This window comes from Theobroma cacao, chromosome 4 (assembly GCF_000208745.1).
Source record: "Theobroma cacao cultivar B97-61/B2 chromosome 4, Criollo_cocoa_genome_V2, whole genome shotgun sequence".
NCBI classification, from domain to species: Eukaryota; Viridiplantae; Streptophyta; class Magnoliopsida; order Malvales; family Malvaceae; genus Theobroma; species Theobroma cacao.
Window position 1 is genome coordinate 22,054,150 of NC_030853.1, and position 24,592 is coordinate 22,078,741.

Consider the following 24,592-nt stretch of genomic DNA (forward strand, 5'->3'; position numbering starts at 1 on the left):
TTTCAGTTCATAGACCCATTTGATTTGTAATATTTATCAACATTATCACTAATGAAATTCATGCTTTCCAAAAAAGAAATTATCAAGATTAACAATTAGATCCTGTGAAGTATTATCATGAAATAGGTAAGTATAGTCCAATTGAATTAATATTTTTTTTGCGTATTTATTAGTTAGTAAATATGAAGAAAATATATCAAATTCATATTTTAATGTCATTTTTTAACTTTTTTAATAAAATAGGCACGTGATCATTAGGATTTCTAATTTTATTTTTAAAATTTTAATAATTTAATATATATTTTTATACATATACATACATACATACATATATATATTTTTTATATATATATATCTCTCTCTCTCTCTCTCTTCCTTTAAAACCAACCTATATTCATTTATACAGTTTGGTATCTACTCTCGTTTCTAACCATTCACTTTAGACAAACTCAAAAATGGAGGGTGGAGATATGGAGAATTAATTTAGTGTCATTAATTTTGGCACTTGGCATAAATATGTTTCCCTCTATCATGGCTATAACCAGAGCTCTTACTCAGTTGCACTTCTATTTGATATGGATAAAAGCATTATCCTACATCAACTACGATTGGCAAATTACGATTACATATGAAAATAAAGGTTTTTTTTTTGTTTTAGTTTCTATATATTTATATGCAAGAAATTTTTTTATTTATATTTTTATTGTTACTATTTTATATTTTTATAAATTCACTTATAGTAAAAGTTTTAAAATTAATCATCAATGTAGAAGTTAATAGTCCGTAGAAAAACTTCACAATATTAAAGATAGTTTTAACGAATGGTTCAATAATTGATAAGAGTGACTCCGACCTAACAAAAGTAACCAGACAGTAGTATGCTAACTGATCAGGGCCTTGAACTCCGAAGAAACCAATCGGAGATGGTGCAGGTGGGTTTATGGAAATAAGCAACCGATTATATTTTTCGTCCATAAATCAGTCGGCAATTTTTGTAAGTAATAAATATACTAACAAAATGGATCCATTGGTATTTTTTTCACCTTTCTCTTTTAATGCGCACCAAATAATTAACGATAGAATATACTCTGTTGGTAAATTCTATCAATATTCTATTGATGATACATCAAAAATTTGATTATTTTCGATCCGTTGGTATTTCCATCAACAATCGGTTGAAAATTACTAACGGATTTCCATCAATGGACTTGATTTTGTCATTAAAGGTCCATTTTTCTGATAGTGAGTGAAACTTGAATAATATGAATCTGATAAAAGGTATTAAACACGTAACCAGCTAACTAGTTAGATGAAAAACTTATTGATTATAGTGTCAATAATTGAAAATTTTCATGAAAATTTTGTTTTAATATGAATATGAATATAATTGAATAACTATTATTATCTTATACATTGATGTTGTAGTTGGAAAAATTTTATAACTTTTTGTTTATATGCTTGTCACGCATTCACTCTAATTATAAATTAAATTGATATATAACAATCATATAAATTCAGGTATAGTAAAATTTCGAAACTTCATCATCTATTTATAGGATTATAGCTCATAGAAAAACTTTATAAAGTTTAATAAGTGATTTAAGGGATATTTTTTACAAATGATGCGATAATTGATAAGACTGGATCAAACCACCACTTTAGGTTTCACGCCCACATATTTGTACCATATCTTTAATTTACAATCCTCGCCTAACAAAAAACAAGATATTTGGCCCCTGTTTATGCTTTGTACAATATTCAAATGTACATGCATTAATGAGGATATGTTTGACGTCATTGTATTAACATCTAGTCTTCATTTCAAAAGATATCTACTGCATTATTATTGTGATTAAAAAATGTGATTTAATGGATTTTTTTTTCTTACAGAAAATGACAATATATATATATATATTTATAATTAGAAAAAAGAGAATTCGAACCTTATTTTTATCTAAATATCATATACCAACTAATGAGTCAAATGCTCGAAATGCTATATATATATATAGGGCTGTTAGATAATTTGTTCAATTCTTAATTAATTAACATTTGAGTATTTGAATCATAATAGATGTATTATCTCTTTATTCAAAATATTGGATTTGAATTTTTCATTCTCTCAAATAAAAAATATAATCATAATAAAAATTACTAATATTTATTGATACCTAAGAATATTTTAACAATGGGATGTTCTCCCTTATTGATGCTTTGTAAAATGGTCCATTATGCATGTACGGAGAATTAAAAGACATTTATATGCATATTCACCAAGTCACAATTCGTCCAGCAGCTCTTGAGGCTCAAAGAAATCTTTATTCCTTCTAAGTGTAAATTATTTGTACCATGAATTAATTCAAGATAATATCTCAAGTCTTGCCCAACAATTAATGAAGAAATTAAATGTTAACTAGTCATCCCATGATGGTTATCTTGGAAACCTAGTCAGTGTTTTATCTTTAATGATGATAAGGTTGAAATTAAACTCAAATTTCCAACTTGAACTTGAACATGATTTAACTTTTTTTTTTTTTTGAAAATTCATGATTTGACTTTGTTAATGATTCATACTACCCAATCAATCCAAGTACAAAACTAAGATTGTAAAATATTCAAGCCAAGTTTGATGATGCATGTATATACAAACTTGAATCAAGTAACAGTTTGAGCAAAGTTGAAACAAACTTTAATGAAATCATAATCAATTTGGAAACGTAAAAGTATATTTTCTATAAAGTTGCTGCTTCTCTTTTCTTTGGTTGCTGTTTTTTCCTCCTTTGGACCATGTGATTTTATGTCCACGATCGGTTGAGGGGTGGGGTAGCCGTACAGTAACCTTGCCCCTCTGATTTGCCTACTGTTTATTTGCCTGTTATTTCCTTTTTTTTATTTTTCTTTCTTGTTCTTTGCTTTAATTTTGTTCTAATCCTATTTTTATTTAATTATACCCTTTGATCTGTCTTTAAATTTGATTAATTAGTAAATCTTGTTTTTGGGCTTGATCATTGGGCTTAGTGAATTATAAGGCCCAAAGAGCTCTTAAAGACTAAGCCCTAAGATGAGTTGTACCAATATCCAAGCCTAAATAACTAAAGGCTAAAAATGAAAAATAAAAACATGAAATTAAAAAAATGGGTGTCTACACAAATAAGTCATTTTGATACAGCCATTCCTCATATAATAACAAAGATAAGGCCACACCACTTAAATTCTTCTGTTAACCATAGATGAGGCTTCAGTTTACAGAAAGATATGGAGAAATAATTTAGTTATCAAATATATACCAAGCAGACGAGCAGGATCGCTATGAAGATTATGAATAAATTTTCCTACTAGAAGAAATCTCTTTGTTATCACAAGTTGACAATAATGAGGCAATTTAGCTTGAAAATGCAAAAATAGTGCGCAACTCATTTTTTTTTTTGTTTTTTGTGAATATTTTCAATGGTAAGAATTTGAAATTTTATATGTGTTAAAATTTAAAGTTTTGAATTTAAATTTTAAAATAGAAAAAATTTAATTTATAGGATGACTGTGTCATTCAAAATCTTTTATGTCTAGGCAAAAACTGATATTATGATTTCTAAGTTTTTTTTTTATATATATAGTGGAAAAAATAAAGTTCACTACATCATTCTAGACCAAGAAATACTTATACTATCTGCAAGTAAAATTGCACTAATACTAGGTGGTGGAGAATCCATAATATGTAATCTTAAGAGAAGATTCTCATGGTGAGTGGCCATCCAATCCGCACATTGATTTGCTTCACGATGGATGTGAGTTAAGGTACAGTCCCAATACCGTTGAAATAGCTCCTTGATACACTTGAGTAGACCTGCATTCTGCTCCGGTTGCGAACTTTGTTTAGAAATTTTTTGGACAGCAAGCAGATAATCTGACTCCACTTGAACCTTTCTAAATCCTCTGTCCCAACATAAAGTTAATCCCCAGTATAAAGCCCATAACTCTGCCTGCAAGGAACAAGAAATACCAATTTTATAGTTGAACCCCAGGAGCCAGTTGCCAACTTCATCTCTGATAACTCCCCCTGCTGCCGCCATTCGGGGTTGACCTCTAGCACTTCCATCAACATTAAGCTTAACATATGAATGTTTAGGAAGTTCCCAAGATATTAATATGTCCTTCTTCACCGCGTCATGCTCTCTCTTCAAAAAATCCCAAGCTTCTTTAGATTTGGTCCATATTTGCTGCCAAGCATCACGTGGCCAGTTAAAAGAGTCATAAAAAACAAAAAGGTTCCTCCAATACCAGATTAACCATAAAGAATACATAAAAATAATGCTCCATGGTATTCCAGCAAGGATATCTACACTTCTCACATTGTCCATTATCCAACTTTTTAAGTCAAGGGAAAAAAAACTTCCATTTATTAATGTGGGGTCAATCTGTAGCCAAAGATTCCTACAAGGCCCACAATCCCTCAAAGCATGAAGCAGGGTCCCCATTTGACTGCAACACCGAAAACAAAAAGGGGAAACACTCACATTTCTATGCGATAGCCACACCAAAGTAGGTAGTGATTCATGGAGGATTCTCCATATGAAGACTTTAACCTTCCTGGTGCAAACAGTTTTCCATATGTAGCTCCAGTGAGTTTCTGCATCGAAAGAATCAACCCTTTGCAGATCATAAGTTGATTTAATTGAAAACCTTCCATCACTGGACAGAATCCAACAACTAGTATCTCCCTCTTCACTAGTAGGATCTAACTTTACTGCTAAAATCATCAGTATAATATTACGGGGAAGTTCTTGCTCCTATATTTGCATATCCCAGTTTCCTACTTCATCACAGAAGTTGGCTACAGGTAATTCGAGATCCATCTCTGATAATGGATTAATAGCATAACTGCAAAGAGGTCCACACCTTAGCCAGTTATCTGTCCAGAACTTTGCTTTTTGTCCATTAGTAATATTCATTCTTAATCCTTTCTCAAGAACTACTCTGCTTTTTAGTATACTTTTCCACAAATGCGAGTTAGTTGATTTGGCTGTTACTGACATGAAATCTTTAGTCCTTAGATATTTCTCTTTCAAGAGCTGCACCCAAAAACTTTCTTGCTGCTGCCATATACACCATGCCAATTTAGCCAATAATGCTAAGTTAAATTTTTTGGACTCACAGATCTGTAATCCACCTTCTTCTTTTCTTGCACAGAGCTTTTCCCAGCTCAAAGAATGGATTTTCCTAGAGCTGCTTCCATGTCCCCAGATGAAATTTCTATTAACTTATCAATTTCCTTAATAGTAGACTCAGGGAGAAAAGGTGTTTGCATTAAATATGAAGCCATCGTACTAGTTACTGCTTACACTAGTGAAATTCTTCCTTCCATTGAAAGATTTTTATTATTCTAGCTCTCTAGCCGAGCCTTGATCTTAGATACTAATTTTGAATATGTATCCCTCGAGATCCTTCTATGCAACATTGGCGTCCCAAGGTATTTTCCAAAATCCTTAGTCAAAGACATCCCAGCCACATTACTTAACAAAGTAGCTCTTGTGCTGCTAATGTTAGCAGAAACCAGCATTCGTGATTTTGAGAGGTTAACTTTTTGTCTTGATGCCTTACAAAATTGGTCAAAAGTCTTTTTCATTACTCGCACTTGCTTGATTGAGGCAACCCCAAACAGCATCAAGTCATCCGCAAAGTAAATATGTGAAATAGCAGAACCTCCTCTTGTCAATCGTAATGATTTTCAGTCTCCTATGTTCACAACGTTGTCGATTAGTTGTGATAATTTCTCCAAGCATAGTACAAAAAGATAAGGTGAGAGAGGGTCTCCTTGTCGAATTCCTCTAGTAGGTGAGAAGATATCAGAGATCCTTCCATTCCAAATAATGGAAAAAGATGGCGTTCTCACAACAAACATTATAAGATTTACCCATGAAGATGGCAGACCAATCTCTTCTAGAATTTCTTGTAAGTAGTCCCATTTTAGTCTTTCATAGGCTTTCTCAAGATCTATTTTTAGTGCAATTACTCCCTCTTTTCTTCTCATCGATCGCATTGTATGTATTGCTTCTTGAGCAATTATGATATTATCAGTGGCTTGTATCCCCGGGATAAAGCTGCTTTGAGTCTTACTTATGATATCACTTAGTAACGGCCTCAAGCGTTCAGCTAGAACCTTACTAATAGTTTTCATCATGACTGTGCATAGGCTTATTGGAAGGAGCTGCGTTATTTTTTCTGGGCTCTCCACCTTAGGAATGAGGGTTATCAACATGTAGTTCAGTTCAGTTGGGAAACAACCAGAATTATATGCAGACTGAACCATCTTATAAATATCTGACCCCAAGGTAGTCCAATTTTTTTGAAAGAAAGCTAGTGGGTAGCCATCAAATCCTGGACTCTTGTTTGGATTCATTTTAAACACAGCTCTTTGCACTTCTTCATAAGAGATGGGTTTAGAGATAGCTATTATTTCTTCTTCTTTTAACTTCCACTGTGTATTTCTGGGGAGAGAAAAATGCTCACCGTCATCCTTGTACAGATCACGATAGAACTCCATAGCCAATTTTTCCATTTCAGCTTGATCATAACACCATGTATCATCATCCTTTTTTAATGTCGAAATTTTATTCCTTCTATGTCTACTTTTTACCATGGTGTGATAAAATTTAGTGTTTGCATCTCCATGTTTCACCCAATCTAGTCTAGCCTTTTGCTTCCACATAGCTTCTTCTTGATATAAGATTAAATTGTACTCCTTCACTAGTGAAACTTCTAAATTCTGAAGAAAATCATTTAACTTATTATCTAGTCGGGACTGAATTCCCTTAAGTCTTGCAAGCACCCCTCTTTTTCTTTTATGGATGTTTCCAAATTCTTCATATTTCCACTTCTCTAGAGAAACTAACAAATCTTTAAGAGCTGCATAAATGTTTGTCCCTTCTGATTTCTAGTTTTCTCTAATAAAATCCTTAAACCCTGGGTGAGTCATCCATGATTGTTCAAAACGAAACCTTTTATGTGGCTGATTCTCTTGCAAGCTGTTATTACACTATACCATAATAGGGTGATGATCCGAATGGGTTCTTGGCAGAGACAATACTTGAGCACAAGGAAATAAATCACACCAAGCCTCATTTGCTATTGCTCTGTCCAGTCGAACTCTAGTATAATTGATCCCATCCCTTTTGTTGCACCAAGTAAATTTCGGTCCTGAAGCTCCCAAGTCTCTTAATTTGCAGTAAAACATGCAGTCACTCATTTGATTACAAAGGCTAAAGTTCACACTGTGTCTCCCTCGTTTCTCATCTGGTGATAAAACCTGATTGAAATCTCCCAAAACCATCCACGGCAAACCATGTGCTTTACTTGCCATACATAGTGATCTCCATAGTCATTTTCTTTCCTCCACAATAGGACTACCATATACTGCTGTTAACAACCATGTAGCTTCTTGTGACTTTACTAGAGCATGTATTAATTGAGATGAGAAAGCCAATATTTCAATATCAATTCTAATATCATCCCATAGGATCCAAATGCCCCTTAAAAATCCATTAGCTTCAACCCTGAAAAATTTTTTCATTCCGATTCTACGACAAATTCTATCAGCCTTGCCACCCAAAATCTTTGGCTCCAATAAAATGAGAACATGAAGCTTGTGCAGCTTAACTAGATTCTTGACATTCCGGATACATCTCTGAGAGGCAGCTCCCCTCACATTCCAACTCACTATGTTCTAACTCATAAAATAAAATTATCTACTTTCAAACCAACCTAACATACAAAGCAAAAAAGAAAGCTTGTAACATTAGCAAGATTAAACTTGCATAATGTCCTCTTCTCCTATCTCCAAGTCCATATCTACCGACGAGGAGAGATCCTCTGTTCTGATATGATTGCCTTCATCCTTCTTTAGGCATTCTCGTTCCCTGGCAACGCCATTTATACCAACTCCAATTTTTCCAACATTAGCTTTCTGTTGTGGTATTGGGAAAGATGCAGTAATTGGAATGGTTTCCATCCGAGTCTGACTAGCTAATGCTATCTCCACTAGTGCTTGAGAGTTTCTCAGTATAGCCATTCCACTTGACCCCATCAATGCAACATTATTCTCCCTTGCTTGTATCTTCTCATTGCTCCTAATATCTGTCTCTGATGAAACAATCTTAGGAACCAGTGATGTCACAAGTGTACCTTTTGATGCTAAAAGAGTAAGATTCCTGTTAGATACATTCGCTGCTTCGTGTAGAGATTCCTTCAAATTCTGCTTCTTCTGCACAGCCGTAACAATTTTTTCAGGCTTATTAAGTACTTTTTTCGTGTCCCCCCTTAGCATGGTCTCGGGAACAAATTCCTCATCATCTAGAGTATTTCCTTCCTCTACTAATATATAGAATCTTGAGCCCGGTTTAGCCACTTCTTTAGACGTCCCTATCTGTGGCAACATCCTTAGTTTAGATTTGGTCCCTCCCTCAGTCCTATTTCCACTGTTCCATCTATAGGTTTTCTTAGCCACCATCCACGGCCCATAGGGTGTAGATTCATGTTCCCTTACAAGATTTTTCTTTTCTGAAGCTAATTTGGTTGCTTGTTCCTCCGAAAAGCCCTCTGTTTCCTTTTGACGGACTGGACAAAGATCTGAACCATGCCCGAATTTCCCACAATGGAAGCATAACATGCGTAATCCTTCATACTCTACCCTTGCCATCGTCCTCCTATATAGATTTTGGGAACTAATGGTTTGGTTAGATCCAGTTCAACACACATCCTCGCAAACTTTCCCCCTATTGCATAGGAAGTGGTTCGATCTATCTTCAATGTTTTCCCAAATAGATTCCCAATTTTGGACATCACTTCTTTATCATAAAACTCCAATGGCATGCCTGGTAGTCTGATCCATGCTGCTACAGAATCAATGGAAGTTTCATCCGATCGAAATCTTGGAGACCATCTTCGAATAGTAAGATAATGATCCGCAATAATCCAAGGGCCTTCTGACAGAACATGCCTATAATCAGATTTATTAGAGAATTTGAAACAGTAATAACCATTGTCTAGATCCACTCTCCTTTTAAGGACCATAACTGTTTCACTCGGTTGCATAGGTAAGTATAGCTTATATCTCCCCCTAACAATTTTACAATTAGGGTTTTCCTCCACGGTTTCCTGATCCTTTCTTTATCTGCTCTAGTCAGACTAATATATGGACTTTCTATGTCAGATCTAAACTCGTCTTCATCAGACTCAAAATCTTCCAAAAGACGATCCTCGTCCTCCGAATCTTCTGAAACCGGCATTGCCTCTGTATCGTCCGGCAGTAAGACATTCCTGTATGATGATCTTGGTTTTCCATCCTGCAATGATGCCTGTTGATCGATCAAGACCATTGAATCTGCGCCCTCCTCATTGCTTTCCAGCCTTACTCTTCCTCGTTTCGATCCCACTCTAACAGCTTCTCTCCCTTGGTTCCCGTCAGCATCCGTTGGTGGGGCTCCCGATGAGTCCGCCTCCATACAGGCGGTACTGGGTTTTCTGTTTTTCCCTCCCCTGCTTTCAGTCGCCGTCCGTACAAGAAAAGAAAAGTTCTTTCTCTCTCCTTACGGTTAACAATGTTAAACTAATAAAAAGAGACTTAAATGATTTTGTCTATTATGATCTCTAAGTTGATTAATTATTTTAATATTAACTAAGCTAAGCTCAGAATTTCCCTGCAAGGCAAAAAACATCCATGAGCTACTAGTAGGCCCGTTAGCCGTGTCTGCCTGCGAATGAAACATGTTTATGCACAAGATGCCTTATTTTCTGCAAACAATTACCCACCATTAATGCAATGGTGGAATCAATATTTCATATTTTGAAGATGAAAATAATATTTATAAAATATTTATATTAGAAATTTAATTTTATAGAAGTAAATTTATCAAATTTTGTAAATATAGTTTTGGTTTTTTTTTTAAGTTTCAACGTTGATCTTAATTATTTTAAATATTTGACTAAATAGAATTTTAATAATTATGTATTTGACAATTATTTTATTCATAGTTTTGAAAAGAATATATTTAATATTAATTAATAGTGATTCATAAACAAAAAGTAGTCAAATTTAGACATTAATTATGAAAGGAAAGATTGTTACTGTATTAAAAAAGATACTACTGGAGAAAAAAAATGAAAATCTTAGTCCGCCTCAGCCCACGAAAGAAATTCAACCCCCCATCATCAGGACAGCTCATTTCCATGCTAGCTATACAAAGCTCCTATGCCATCAATATCATCTTGGCCTAGATTCCTTTTGATGGTTCCGGGCATGTATAATGCAAACATAATCGCATTCGGATCCCGACTATGTCCAAGGCCTAGAAGATGTCCTATTTCATGCACTGCTACGGATTCCACATCAATTTGGTTCACTGTGGTGGGATTAGTGCTCCAATTCTCATCTGCATCGTAATGAAACCTGCCGTCTTGCGGCGCAAAAGCATGAGCCAAAACGTTTCCTGGGCCATCGAAAGGATAGTTATCCCAATGAAAGCGGCGGTGAAACCCGATCACGATATCGGCTTGGGTGAATGTCGGTGCCTGCCGGAAAGTGAATTGGGAAACAGCTGCCCATTTCTCGAATGCCCTAGCGATGATAGGCCTCAATTGTTGAACACTGATCACTATTGCACTGGAACGGAAAGTGTAGGTGAGTTGACGCTTGCTCCATTTAGGCATCCCATCGAAAAAGGTATAGTTAGCTACCATGTCAAGCTTGTCATACTCAAAATTTGACTCGTTAAAAATGTCAGCAACACCACATCTAGGGATCAACATTTCTTTGATGGTATCAGGATCGATTCTACCCGTTACCTTGAGACGATAGTTTTCTTGATATTTTTTTAGGGCGGATTCCAACGAGTCGTCATAATCATCAGTGAGATTGATGTGATTGGGGTAATAGCCAAAGGCCTTGAAGTATTGCTTGACGTGATTAAGCCCTTTAACTTTGTATCCTTTTTGAGCTCCCTGTAGAAATTGGAGGGAGTTGGAAAATTGGATTTCAGACTGAACCACCAAAGCTTGAACTACAAGGAAGAGAAAGAAAGCTCCGGAAATTAGATGATGAGAAAGCTTGGCAGCCATTGCTTTTGATAGAGGTAGTGGAAGATAATTCAATTATTTATACTCAAAAAGTTAAGTGCTTGCATGAGTTCTGCTACAACAACTCTCTTTGATAATTGTTTGGGCTACGTTCGGCGCAAAGTCTTCCTTCCTATTTATTTACCTACTTTATTCTACACAAATTGACCATAGAAGTAATTAAGTTAGGATTGCCTTCAATTTTAGATTTTCATGCAAGATAAACAAAAGAAAATTTAATGTCAAGTTCGGTAAGCACTAAAAGAGCTATGACCAGATATTAAATTCCAAAAAATACTGATGGTTCTAAATTTATATCTGAAATAATTTCTTTTTACTAGCAAAATAAACATGTGATCATAAAAACAAATATTTTCACTTAAAAATCTAACCCCATATTTCATTGTTCTTGTACCTTTATAATCTTGAAAAGAATTTTCTATTTACTTTTCTTCTTCACTCCTTTTCGTTTTGCGAAAATTTTCTAATTAATTTTTAACCATTCAATTTTTAGATTGACTTTATCTTCTCACTCACTTTTTAAATAGATTTTTAATAGACGGTGAAAATGGAAAAAAAAAAAAGGGGGTAATTTAGGGGAGTGAAGGCTACAAAAGTAACACTTTACTATGAATTAATGTCTTCAAAGCAGCTAGCCTGGCTACTCTCTTTTCAAAGGTTGGGAAACTAGCCATAAAAAACTTTACAAAATTGGTCCCATTTTGTTCTGTTTCTCCAAACGAGATGATGATGTTTTCTTTAACTAGGCTTTTATTACCAATTGATATCTCTCTTTAAGCAGATTGTGATTTAAGAGTACTATTGGAAAGATTTTTATCCCTTCACTATTAGGATTTTAAATTTCAAAGAGTTTGATCTTATCAATGGGAGCTGAACTAATCAATTGGTGTATAGTATTAAGAACTCATTACTTCTACTCTTATAATCTTTTATTGCTTTTAAAGATCTTACCTAGCCTGCTGATCCATTGAACTTTGAAACCTTCAAACTTTTGCTCCATTATTGCCTCGATGCCATTTACAAAAGGCCTAAGTCTCCAGTTCCCTTTAGTCCTATCCTGTTGGATATCTTCATGCACCAATACAGAATCAATTTTCAACAATAGATTTCTTCAGATTCAGAATGGAGCTAATTGAATTCCTTCCTTAAAAGCCACGGCCTCAGCTTCAAAGCTGGAGCTTACCAGAACCTTCATACCAATTCCTCCTATCAGCCGGACAGCCTTCCTCATTTCTTATTGGCACCCCCAATCCCTGCCTCTTGTGTATTATGACAAAAAGCACCATCGTACATCGCAGTTTACCTTGTTCCAGTCTTGATCAGGATTTTCCCAAGCATCAGAGTTTCTCTGCCTATGACCATGACTCTCTACCTTATTATCCTTTTCAAGTAAATGCGTTTGTTCTGAAATGGCACCATTTATATTCCTTAATTATAACTGCAACAGGAATCCGTATCACATTCTGCATAACTGCTGTTACGCTGTATATCTCTCTTTCCAAATATGCCAGTAAGCATAAGCAATAGAAATAAGTATACTTTTTTTAGGCTCTGGCTCTACGTTGCACCCATCAACAACTTTCCCAAACCACTCATCGAATGAAGTGATCTGATCTCTATTCACTTTATGACCAATATCCAAACCAAACCATACTGCCATATCCCAATGACAGAGCAACAAGTTATATATGTTCAATGGATTCTTCCTTTTTGCATATGGGGCAAAGGGGATTTTCTTTTTACCTTCTTTTTCACAAGTTCAAACGGTAGAAAAGTTAAGAATATAGTAAGTTAAGAGGAGGAGAAGAAGAAATTAAAGAAGAGACAGAGAGAAGCTTTATATGTAACTTATTAATTTCTCATTCGAATGTATCGATACAAGTACATCATTGCGGTATATATAGGCTGTTTTACAAGACAGAAAGTGTAAGGAAACTCTCCAACGGTCATATACTTATAAGGTGATATGTGTTCTTGACAAAATCTAACTGACTTCTGTGCTGAGATTTTCCGCACATAGTAAAATTTGTTTGACTGTTGTTGTCTTCACATGCTGACTTGATTCATTTGACTGCTTCTGTCGCATTGATTCTGTATTCTGCTTCCTTATTGATGGCTGATGATCATTGGTCATTGTCTTGTTCGTACAGGTCAGTTGGGTAACATTGCTGTTGCTACTGAAGTTTATCTGCTGCTGCTGCTGCTGCTGTCTATCCTTCTGCTGAGGTTTTTGCTCAAGCTTTTGAAACACTCAAAAACAAGTATAAAACAATTATTTGTTCGTAAAAATAAAAATAACTCAAAATAAGTAGTAGGGTTCATAAATTACCTTTATATTTGAGATGTTTTAGAAATTTTAACTTGATGACTCAGATATGGAGATAATTAAGAAAATTTTCCTCTTAACTTTTTCTTGAAGTACATGTATTTTACCTTTTTTTTTTTTCTTAAGAATACACATAGCACACTATTAAGTGTCATTATTCTATTACCCAAAACTTATCACCATTACTCAACTACATCACCATTTTCTTAATATCCTATAAACTGTTCTTAATGTTTTTCCATGGTAAGCATTTCTCTCAACTACTTTTAATAAGGTGCTTCTAATTAGTATAAATATGAGAGCCTTGAAGGTTGAGAAATAATAAAAAATTATTAAAAATCCGACAGAGATTATTCTAAAAGTTCCCTCGAGACTCCTTCAATATTCTTTTTATCCAATCTTTCCCATTCGTCGTAATCTGTCACTTCCTCCACCTTTTCTTATGCCTCATCATTTGCCATCAAAACACTTATATTTCAAAGACTGTTGTAATCATCCTCTTTGTCGCCTTTAGCATATTCTAATTCACTTATTCCTTCCTCTCTCTTTACTAAACGAACCCTTTACACAAACAAAATGTGAAGTGAAAGTTAAAGGTTGCATAATTTAGGTTCGAGCCGTTTAAGTCCAAAAGATTATTAAGTCAGTGATTCAAGTCATTATAGGCATCTTTTATATGAATTTGGAAACTGAATCCTCTATAATGTGAGAGGAAAAAGGGTTACTTTCAGGGGCGGAGCCTCCTTATGTGAAGGGGGGGCCATGACTTTTAAAATTCATTTCATATTATATAAATTTTTTTTAATATTTTTAATATTTTATTATTAATTCTTTCAAAATAATATTTTATTTAATAATTAATATAAATAAAAAATAATAAAATGATTTCTCTTATCTCACTCAACTTTATATTTTTTTAATTTATATTATTATTTTTGTTTATATTTATTTATTTTTTTATTTCTATTCTATTTGTTCATATATTAAAGTTTCTATAAATATTCTTTTCTAAATTTCTACAAACCATTAATCATATTTTTTTTCTTTTTTGTTATGTAATATGTGGTATCTACTTTCTACTTGTCATATTCTCCTCTTTTATGTTACATAAATTTTATTTTTTATAATTTTAATTTTTAAAATTAATAAATTATTATACAGTTCTCAAATATAAGTTGTAATGTTATATTGTTGCTTAAAATTTCATCAACGTATCATTTTTTTATTAATCCTTATTATGTAAAAAGAAATTAACTTGAGTATATTTTTTTTATATGTTTTACGTTTTATGTTTAGTTAAAATGAAATTATCTTGAATATATAATATTTAAATAATTCTGATTTTATAAGAAAAATTATTAATTTTATATATTATTTTTAACTATTTATATTTTACAAATTATAATTTTATATTTAATTTCATATTTCTATTACCAATATTTTTATTGTTAATTGAATTTCATAAATTAATTTTTTAAAATTTTTAATTTTATTTAACTTTATTTGACTCTCTCAATAAAATTGGGCTAGCTCAGCCCTGGTTACTTTGCCAACAACCTCTTTCGTCTAGGTCCTTAGTAATCGTTAGATGACACATACGCAGAACCTCCATATTTAAATCCCCTAACTTTGGCTCCTTGACTGATGACTTGTACCGATTTATGGCATGAGTGCGGCACACCTTAGAATGTTTGTTGTTAACTGGTTTCAAAAAGCACGTAGTAAGTCCACACATCCAACGACATTTAAGTGAGGCCATCAGATCCAACGGATCATATTAGTGGAGCTTAATTTGAGCGCACTCTAATAAAGCCTTTTGAAGTCTACGACCTTTTAATATGGGGCAGGCAAAATATCCAGCATTGATTCTGAGACAGTGAGGCAATCTTTGTTTCTCAGTTGACAAATTATTACCTGACAAGAAAACGAGTAGACTCACAACTCAAAAAGCAAGAAAAGACCTTTGCGAAAGAGAAAGGCAAAAGACTATCACGTGAAAACCACAGACAACAACTGAGAACGAGACCAACTAAACAATTGCCACGCTGTCCTTTCCCGTAGCCAATCTCAACTCTCTCTTTTTTTTTTCGTTGCTTTTTTTTTTTAAATTGGAACACCGAAAATAAGCATGGTTTCTCCAATAGACAACGCCCGTAATGTCCAAAAATATTTATTAAATATACTTATTTCAACAACAATAAAACTATTAAACTTTTTTTTGCTAAAACTACTCCTGCTTATCACAAAGACATGGATATTCAAGAAATTAAAAAAGAAAAATGCAAAATGAGTCGACTCAGTGAGCCAGCAACGACGGGAAGTCTAAGATGAGGTGCAGCCATGACGAGAAAAACCGAGCCGCGACTTGTCCCTATCGAACTCAAACAAAAACCCTTGTTGCATCAGATTCCCTATCACCGAAAACCCCATTCCGTTGCCAAACGGTTGGACGGCAAAGCACTTGATGTCTTCCTCCGTCTCGATGAAATAATTCCTCGGCGGCGGCTCTAACACCGACCCACCGGCTAGTTCGAAACTCAGCCTTGGTAGCTTCTGCCTTGACTCCCCTGTCACATTGAAACACAAGTCGAAACCCGGAGTTAACTCTGCCGGACTCGGCAGCCTTACTCTTCGTTTAATCGCTGTTAAAATCTTAACGTAGGCCGGCTCAGGTAAAAAAGTTAAAGTGGTTCCAGAGTCCATGATAGTGCCGCCATTGCCAAGTTCGTCGAGGGACCAAACAGAAGGATCAATCCGTAATTTGACGTTGTTAACTTTCACACTCTTGATCCCTATGTAGTAAAATGTGGGAGATAAAGGGTTGATAAGTAATGGGGTGTAGCTCATTTTGGGGTTTCTTGAAATGGCGTTTTGTTTGTCTCCGTCGTCGCCACCTTCGCCGATGATGAGATAACTGGTTGGAGGTGGCGACAAGGTGTAATCCATGAGGCAATAGGAGAATTTGTTGCCGAAATGGCGGCCAAGCTGAGAGGCAAAGGAAATAGGGCCACGACCTAAGCCCATTACCCCTTGAGCACCATTGAAGCTGGCACCGGAGACGCTTGGACCCAAGATCTGAAACCCGCACCCGAAAGAGAGTTTCTCAAGCTTGGCTTCCCTCCCGGAGCTAATGTTCAATGTAGTTGTGTCTTTGGAGAAGAAACCTCTGGTTGTGGAGCCATCGGAGTACAGATATTGGTAACGGCAAGGACTGTGGAGTCGGGTTCTGTTGCAAGGGTTCGGGTCGGGATGGGGGACGAGGCGACATGTTGGGTCGAAGCAGTGGTGGGGGGCAAAGGAAGAGGACTGGCGAGCTAAGAATGTGGAGCCTGGAGAGTGGAAGAAGGAGCAATTGTGACGGCATGCGGAGCACGTGACCCAGAGCAGGTCACTGCCGGTGTCAACGACGAGGAGAAGGGGTTGAGGAGGGGAGCCTAGGCGGAGCTCCACGAAGTACTGGCTGGACCCTGATGGAGCTCCGGATACAACGGGTGACTTAATGCTACCCTTTGGGTTTTTGTGGTGTTGGTGGCGGTGGAGATAAGAGATGCGGTGAATGTCGAAGAGAATGGTTTGGGTCGGGGATGGAAATGGGGTTTTGTGGAGTAGTGGGAGCTTCAGGTACTCTTTTGAGGAGGTCGCGGTGGCTGCTGGGGTATTGCTGAGATCTGAGGGGAGAAGCAGAAGAAAAATGATTAAAGAGATGGGAGAGCGTGCCACCATTTTCAGAGGCATTGGAGAGAAAGAGAGACGTTGTTTGGCATTCAGGTTGAATAGGGCTATTGGGTTTCAAAAGTTAGCTTTGAATGCCAAACAGTAATAGCCATTCACATTAAACGCAACCACTCTTTTTTACGGTGATTTCAGCTACCTGTCTCCGCCGGTTCCTCGCGGTTTCAATTCAAAAAAGACAAAGTACCCCGAATGTATTTTCTTAAATGATAAAAGTTTGACCTTTTTAAGTTATTATTATTATTATGTGATATTTCTTTGAATTTATTGAAGAATTGTTTTTCCAGTTAATTTGTGATAAATATTTATAAGCACGAGTTGATCAAATTAAAATGCCAATTAAAAAAAAAAAGGTGAAAGATAAGGTATTGGTATCATTGAATGAAATGAAATCCTCTTCTATAATTCAAAAGAAATTGGGTGAGGGCAGATTGTGCACGTGGGATGTTGGCTCAAATGCCTTTTAGAAAACCACTCGTGGGAACTTCTCGGAAGTTGATTATTTGTTCAGTAGGTTAATTAATTAATCGTTTTAACTCTCATCCACCTTCTCTGTACTATTCCAAAGCTTTGCTATTTTGGTGGTGAGAAAATTGTCAGTTTGTTTGCTCTGATTTTTCTTAATGACATAATTATGAGTTACGGCCAACTTTTCGACCCTTGTCTTTGTTTTGGTTTTGGGAGATTTGTTAATGCATTGCATGTACATTCAGGGATAAAATTAGTCAAATTTTATTGAGAGGGTCAAACACAATTAAATAAAAGTTAAAAATTTTAAAAAGTAAATATATTAAATTCAATCAATAATAAAAATATTGATAATAGAAATATGAAACTAAATATAAAATTATAATTTATAAAATATAGATAGTTAAAAACGATATATAAGATTAATAATTTTTTCTTATATAATCAGAATTATTTAAATACTATATATTCAAGAGAATTTCATTTTAACTAAACATAAAATGTAAAACATATAAAAAAATATACTCAAGTTAATTTCTCCTTACATAATCAAGATTGATAAAAAAATGATACGTTGATGAAATTTTAAGTAACAATGTAATATTATAACTTATATTTGAGAACTATATAATAATTTATTAATTTTTAAATATAAAAATCATAAAAAAATAAAATTTATGTAACATAAAAAAGAATAATATGGCAAGTAGAAAGTAGTTACCACATATTATATAACAAAAAAGAAAGAAAAAAAACATGGTTAATGATTTGTAGAAATTTAAGAAAGAATGTTTATAGAAACTTATAACATATGAATAAATAAAATAAAAATAAATAAATAAACAAATATAAATAAATATAATAATATAAATTAAAAAAATTTAAAATTAAGTGAGATAAGTGAAATCATTTTATTATTTTTTATTTATATTAATCATTAAATAAAAAATTATTTTGAGGGAGCAAGTAATAGAATATATAAAAAATTTAAAAAAAATTTATATATTATGAAAAAAATTTTAAAAGTTTTGGGGGCTATAGCTCCGCCCCTATGTGCATCTTGCATGGTTTGGCGGAATTGAAGTTGTTGCTGTCTGTTTTGTTAATACTAAAAATAAAAAAAAATTAAAACTAGAGACTTGAAACAAGTTTTATAGGATTCCAATCCAACGATGTCTGAGGCCATTCTGCTGTCCAATGAGAATCCGCCACGTATGCTGTCCAGCTGGCCTTGTTGGCATACTGCAAGGTCGTTTGACTTGTTCGACCCTACCGTTTCAGACAATGAGCCGTTGTAACCTGGATTCACAAAGCATTGCTTCCCGTGAAGGGAATTGCAGTCCCCATGCCCTCATATTTGACAGTAACGCTTCTGGGATGGAGTATGCGTACAATATCAACAACTTCCAGCTCCAGAGCAGAATAATGATGTGGAAATAATGAAGATGGAGACTCTATCCGGATCCTGGAGGACATCCCTCTATGCTGGAAAACCGCAGAGAAATCACAAATTGCCATGCCCTCGGCCTCACAGCTCAAGTCCTATTAGCTGTCCAGCTTGAGAAGTGACGGAAGCACAACAACTAGGTAATAAGATTCAACAATTGAAGGCTCAGAAAAGAAAAAACATGAGAGAGCTAGTGCTTTCAATTCTGGAAAGCCATTTTTTCTACTTGTCAATGCAACCATTGACAAGTATACATACATACATTTATGTTGGTCTTAGTCATGGGTTTAGATTGGTAAGCAATCATTTGCTTCCTGGTACATGTTATCACTTTTGTTCAGTCCAATTTGAAATATTTTAACTACAATAACAAAGTAGACAGAGATCAGCACATTATAATTAATATTTTTAATTATAGACACTTCATTTTATCCTAATGATTTTATTATCATTTTTATTTTTTTTAACATTATTTTCAGTGTCTTAATGATTTGGACCATTTTGGACCCTAGTACATTTCCATTTTGAGCCTTCCTATCTTTGTCTTAATTATAGGGGATGGCTTTGTGAATTGGGTTTTGAGATCTAATTGATTTCTTTTCTTTAGATTGGACTCAGTCCCACATTTTTTTCTTAGAGCCCATGAAGCCCAATGAAAACTTATTTTTATTTTATCTTATTTTTTATGTGTTTATAAATTTCTTTTTCCATAGTATATTAAATTTTAAATATATATATATTAAAATTATTAAACTTATATAAAATCATTATCACGTAATTTTTTTTCTTTTTTTTTATTAAAGTTGATATTATTTTTAAGGAGATTATTTCATAATTCATTTATAAAAAGAAACAAAAAGATTTAATTGCCTTTATTAATATATGTAAGCCCATTAAATGCTTTAATGACAATAATTTTTCAATAAATCATCTCATTTAACGTTGTGATTTTGAGTACTTAGCATTTATAAAAAGGGAAAATTTAAGTGATAATGATTTTAATCATGATATTTATAAAAATAACTTTATAAAATATTGAAATTTTTTTATGGAAGTAGAATTCAAACTTAATTTTGAAAAATAAGATAAATTAATATACTTATTACGAAATCAAATGATTAAGAAAATATTTATATTTATCTCTTAATACCATAAATCTTTTACATTTAAACATTTGGTTTATTAATAAGTACATGTATTATCTAGTCAAAATTTTGTATTTTTTAAATATATTTTTTTGTTCAATTTAGTTCCTAAACATCTCAATTTTGTTCAATTTAATCTTTTTACTATACATTTTTATTCAATGTAGTCCCTATGATGTGGCTCAAATTTTTTAAAATTTTTTTTTCTCGATTTACCACATCAACATCATCACATCATTTTATCAATGTCATGCTAATATTGCTATATCATCGTATTAGTGCCCATGCAATTGGCACGTTATCATGTTAGTGTCACGCGACATTGAATGTTATCATGTTAGTGCCATGTGGCATGGTCACATCAACATGTCAAAGTACCGTCACACTACCACATCAGCAAAACCACCATGTTAACAGTGACGTCATCATTTTTAACTGCAAAATTGAACAGCGTAAAGGAAAGGGATTAGATTGTTCTTTACCAGATTTTGAGTATAAGACGAAATTAACGAAAACACATTAGTACAAGGACTATTTAGATACTTTAACCAAACACCTACAACCACCATTACCACAACCACCTACAAGAGAAATCATCCTCTCCTCATAAGAACCCAAGCCTTTTGCAGCTCCTAAAAGCTAAAATTCCACTTAAACTACCATCCGTTTCACAAAGTCAACCTTAATCCTTTCCATCAATCAACCAAAATTGATGAAAATTTCAAAAAAAAAAAAGCTAAAAAATTTTACAAGTAAAAGCCAAAAAATTCAATGCTAAACCACCACTAGCACCACCAACTTAACCATCACCACCACCATAAAATCCAACAAATAAACACTAAAACCTACCATTGTCTAACCTTAAACTCATCAGTGAGACATAACAATCAATCTGAAAAAAAATAACATACATACTCAAAATCACAATTACATCATAAGCCAACAACAATCACAACCAAGCCAAAAACATAAAACAAAACAAATACGGGTATGAAATTAAGTTTGGGAATTTTATATAGGGTTTAGGAAGAGAAAAGTGAGAAGAAAGGGAAAGGAACCACCATTGATGATGTCGTCAGTAGTGACGAACCTAAGTTAAGGTTTTCTAGTCTGAAGATTTTTAATGGGTTTTTAGGGATTTTCATTGATGGAAAAGAAGAAGAGGCTGAGAGAGGGAAGAAAATGGGTTTCTCGATGGAGATTGATTGCCAAATATAGTAGATCTATAATTTTAGATTTCAATATCCTTGAGTTTTTTTAAGGAAAAAAGAAAGAGATAACCTATAGTTTTAACTATAATTCACTTTTGCTCCATCAGTATTTGAAAATGTACCATCCATTCCAAAATAATATGTCGCTGGTTAATCTACTATTTAAGTTTCTGTTACGTGACGTTAATTTATGTCTATTTTACCTTTCTACATCTATTATATGTTGGTTTTTAAACTATTTTTAAAATTCCTTTTTTTCCTTCTCTTTACTTCACTATGCCTTGCTCTTTTTCCCTCTAATTCTTTCTTCTATAAACCCACACTTCTTTCTTTCTCCATTCCTCGAATTCCTTCCTTTCTTATGTCTCCTTCTTCAAACAAAACAAAAAGAAAATTCAAACAAAATTCTCTCTCACTCTTTCTAATAGAAATCCAGATGTGTTCTTCAAAGGTTCAAGTAAATGTGTAGTCACCTTACTCAAATTTTTTGCTCTCCAAAAGCTTTTTCAAGCTTTAGTACTTTCATTCGCAAATGCAAAACGACAAGTTGGGCTTGTTAAGCTTTATACAGGAATTTATGCAATGCCAAAACTTAACTTCAAGTCAAAAGTTATTTGTGTATCAACTATGGCATTGAATGTTGACCAATCTAACACCTTAGTTCTTAATGTTGACTAGATAAATGAAGCAAATGGTGATGCATTATTGTTGCTATGCCCACTAGCCTTGTCTATAGCCACGAACTAGAGAACTCAGAGCAAGACATTGATTTCACAAAGACACCAAAATTTCCTCATTTCAAGTTTTTCAAATGGAAAGCTCTTATTTAAAATGCAGAAGTTTGCTATTGAGGTTCAAATAATGATTTCGATGATTGGTTGTTGCTTTTATTCAGCTAAGCGATAGGCGCCCGTGCTTCCCTCTAGATTGTCTTAGGGAAACTACGACTTGACTTTTATAACAATGAGTTGATGAAGAAAAAGATTGATGGGTAGCAATCCATGGTTACTTTTCCTTGTAGCTTTGGGTTTTAATCTAAGTTCACGATTAAATTGATGGGCAATGATGCCTAATCGAATTGAACTTTCTATAGCATCCTTCAATGTTGACTTTAATATCCTGCTAGTTAAAGTAAACCAAATGTGGAGGAAAACCTTGCAAAATTTTCTTCATATGTTCATCTCTAATGTTCTTTTGTGATGGGTTACCTTCCAAGCTAATGGCTTGCAAGGAATTATAGTCTGCTGTAGGTTGGTTGAGACATTTGAAGTAGAGATTTTGTTAAAATGCAAATCCAACACAGTTAATTTTAACCAATAAAAACCTTTTACCTCATTTTTCTTGTTTCCAACCAAGTATAACTTTTTAAGAGAGGGAGAAAAAACACCAAATTTTATACCCATAGCTAAGCTTCATTATCGAGTATGTATACTACACCTTTACCTTTTTTTTGAAAAGTATTTATTTATTTATCCATTACTAGTTATGTCATGATAAGTCTTTGGCCTATTGGTAGAAGACTTTTGGTGGCATGAAATGACCGGTGCGGATAAAAGAACTAAACACTTACAAAAGATTTTGCTGCACTATAAGCCATTGACAGCATGCTATCATTTCCCTACCTTAGATAAAAACAAACTAGCAACAAAAACAGAGGCCTTAACTTGAAAGACTTGACATCAACAAAGTCCTTAACCAATCAACAGTCCTATAAAACACAAAAACTTACCATTATAAGTTCTCAAAATCAAGTTCACTTCAAACAACATCAGTACAACAATAAAAACATATCAACAGAGTCATTGCATTGCTCAAAATTTCAACAAAAATTAAGGCATCACATAACATTCCAAACTTGGTCGTCACAACCTCTTGCATATTAAGCAGAGCCCCACATTCCTGAAATTGCTTTACTCGACAAGCCCAGTTTGAATGAATAGAAAACCAACAGTTGAAGCATGAATTAGAAAAAATAACATCAAAGTAGCCCCTACTGTCCCTTACCATAAATCCATCTCTCATAATCAACAGAACCAAAGATCAAAAATCAAAACCACAACCAATTTAAAATAGAACAATCCCATAAAGCCCCAAGAACTACTTGCTTGAAAGAATCTCGCTACATCCACCAAACAACCTAGTTTTTCCCTTGTATAGTTCCAGCTTCACCCTTCAACAACAAAAACGATTCTCATGAAGAAACAAGTAATTTCTCATGTTCTTCGATTACTAAGATTACTGCCCATTTTCTCTTAGTGAGCCTTCTACCATTTTGTCTGCAACTTAAAGCTCCACAATTCTTTGAATTACATTTTCTTTATCTTCTAAGAAGTTCAACCTCAGCTTTCTACTTAACTCTTAAATCTCTACTATCTTTTGTCATTGAATTGCTTCTCCTAAAATCTACATCAGAAACTAACCTTTACTCCACATCTATTTTCTTGATACTATCTTGCCATTTTTGTTCTCTCCATTCTCTTATTTGTTTATAGCTTGACCTAGTCCCTAGTGTTGCAAAATTGAGTTTTCCTTTCCCACTTCCACTCTTCACACCATTTTTCCCCCTTACATTTGTTACTTTGACATTTCTTCACATTTAGAGAAATTTCTTGGTATTATTTCTCCCTTTTTTACTCTTTTTTAAATTATTCATCTTTCATTCTTTTTCAACCCTCACACCCAACTTGTTTTCTTTTTCCTCCACTTGAAAACCACTATTAATATGTTGTTTCACTTCAGTGTTATCCCCAATTTCTTCAAACATGCACCTTTTACCCACATCTTGGCCAGTTTCAATTGTTTTACCTTTTATTTTTTTTTTATTTTGAACCTCACATTTGTTCATTTGCACTTGGTTTTCCTTTCTTTTGTTGACCTTGCTTTACCCACTTTTTGATCGAAGTTCCTCTACATCACTATGAGCTTTCTCCTTTGATTTATCTTGGTCTTCATCAACTTTTCTCACTTGTTTCTTTCCTTGAAAAAGTATCCCTTATCATAACTTTTTTATGGTCCATATTCGTTTCTTTATAACCCACCTCTAGCCCACTATAATCATTCAACATATACGAGCTTAATGAGTACTTGGCTAATCCACTAAAGCCCAATGGAGAAAGGCCTTTTGTTTTGAATTGTTGGG

General features: G+C 33.9%; 2 protein-coding genes across 2 annotated transcripts; both read right to left on the bottom strand.

Moving 5' to 3' along the window:
• LOC18602109 (metalloendoproteinase 1) lies at positions 10,065 to 11,107 on the bottom strand. Its single transcript, XM_018119249.1, has one exon. The coding sequence runs from the start codon at positions 11,104 to 11,106 to the stop codon at positions 10,222 to 10,224; it is 885 nt and encodes a 294-aa protein (XP_017974738.1). The 5' UTR covers position 11,107; the 3' UTR covers positions 10,065 to 10,221.
• On the bottom strand, positions 15,583 to 17,358 carry LOC18602110 (aspartyl protease family protein 2). The gene has a single exon (XM_018118662.1). The coding sequence runs from the start codon at positions 17,183 to 17,185 to the stop codon at positions 15,773 to 15,775; it is 1,413 nt and encodes a 470-aa protein (XP_017974151.1). The 5' UTR covers positions 17,186 to 17,358; the 3' UTR covers positions 15,583 to 15,772.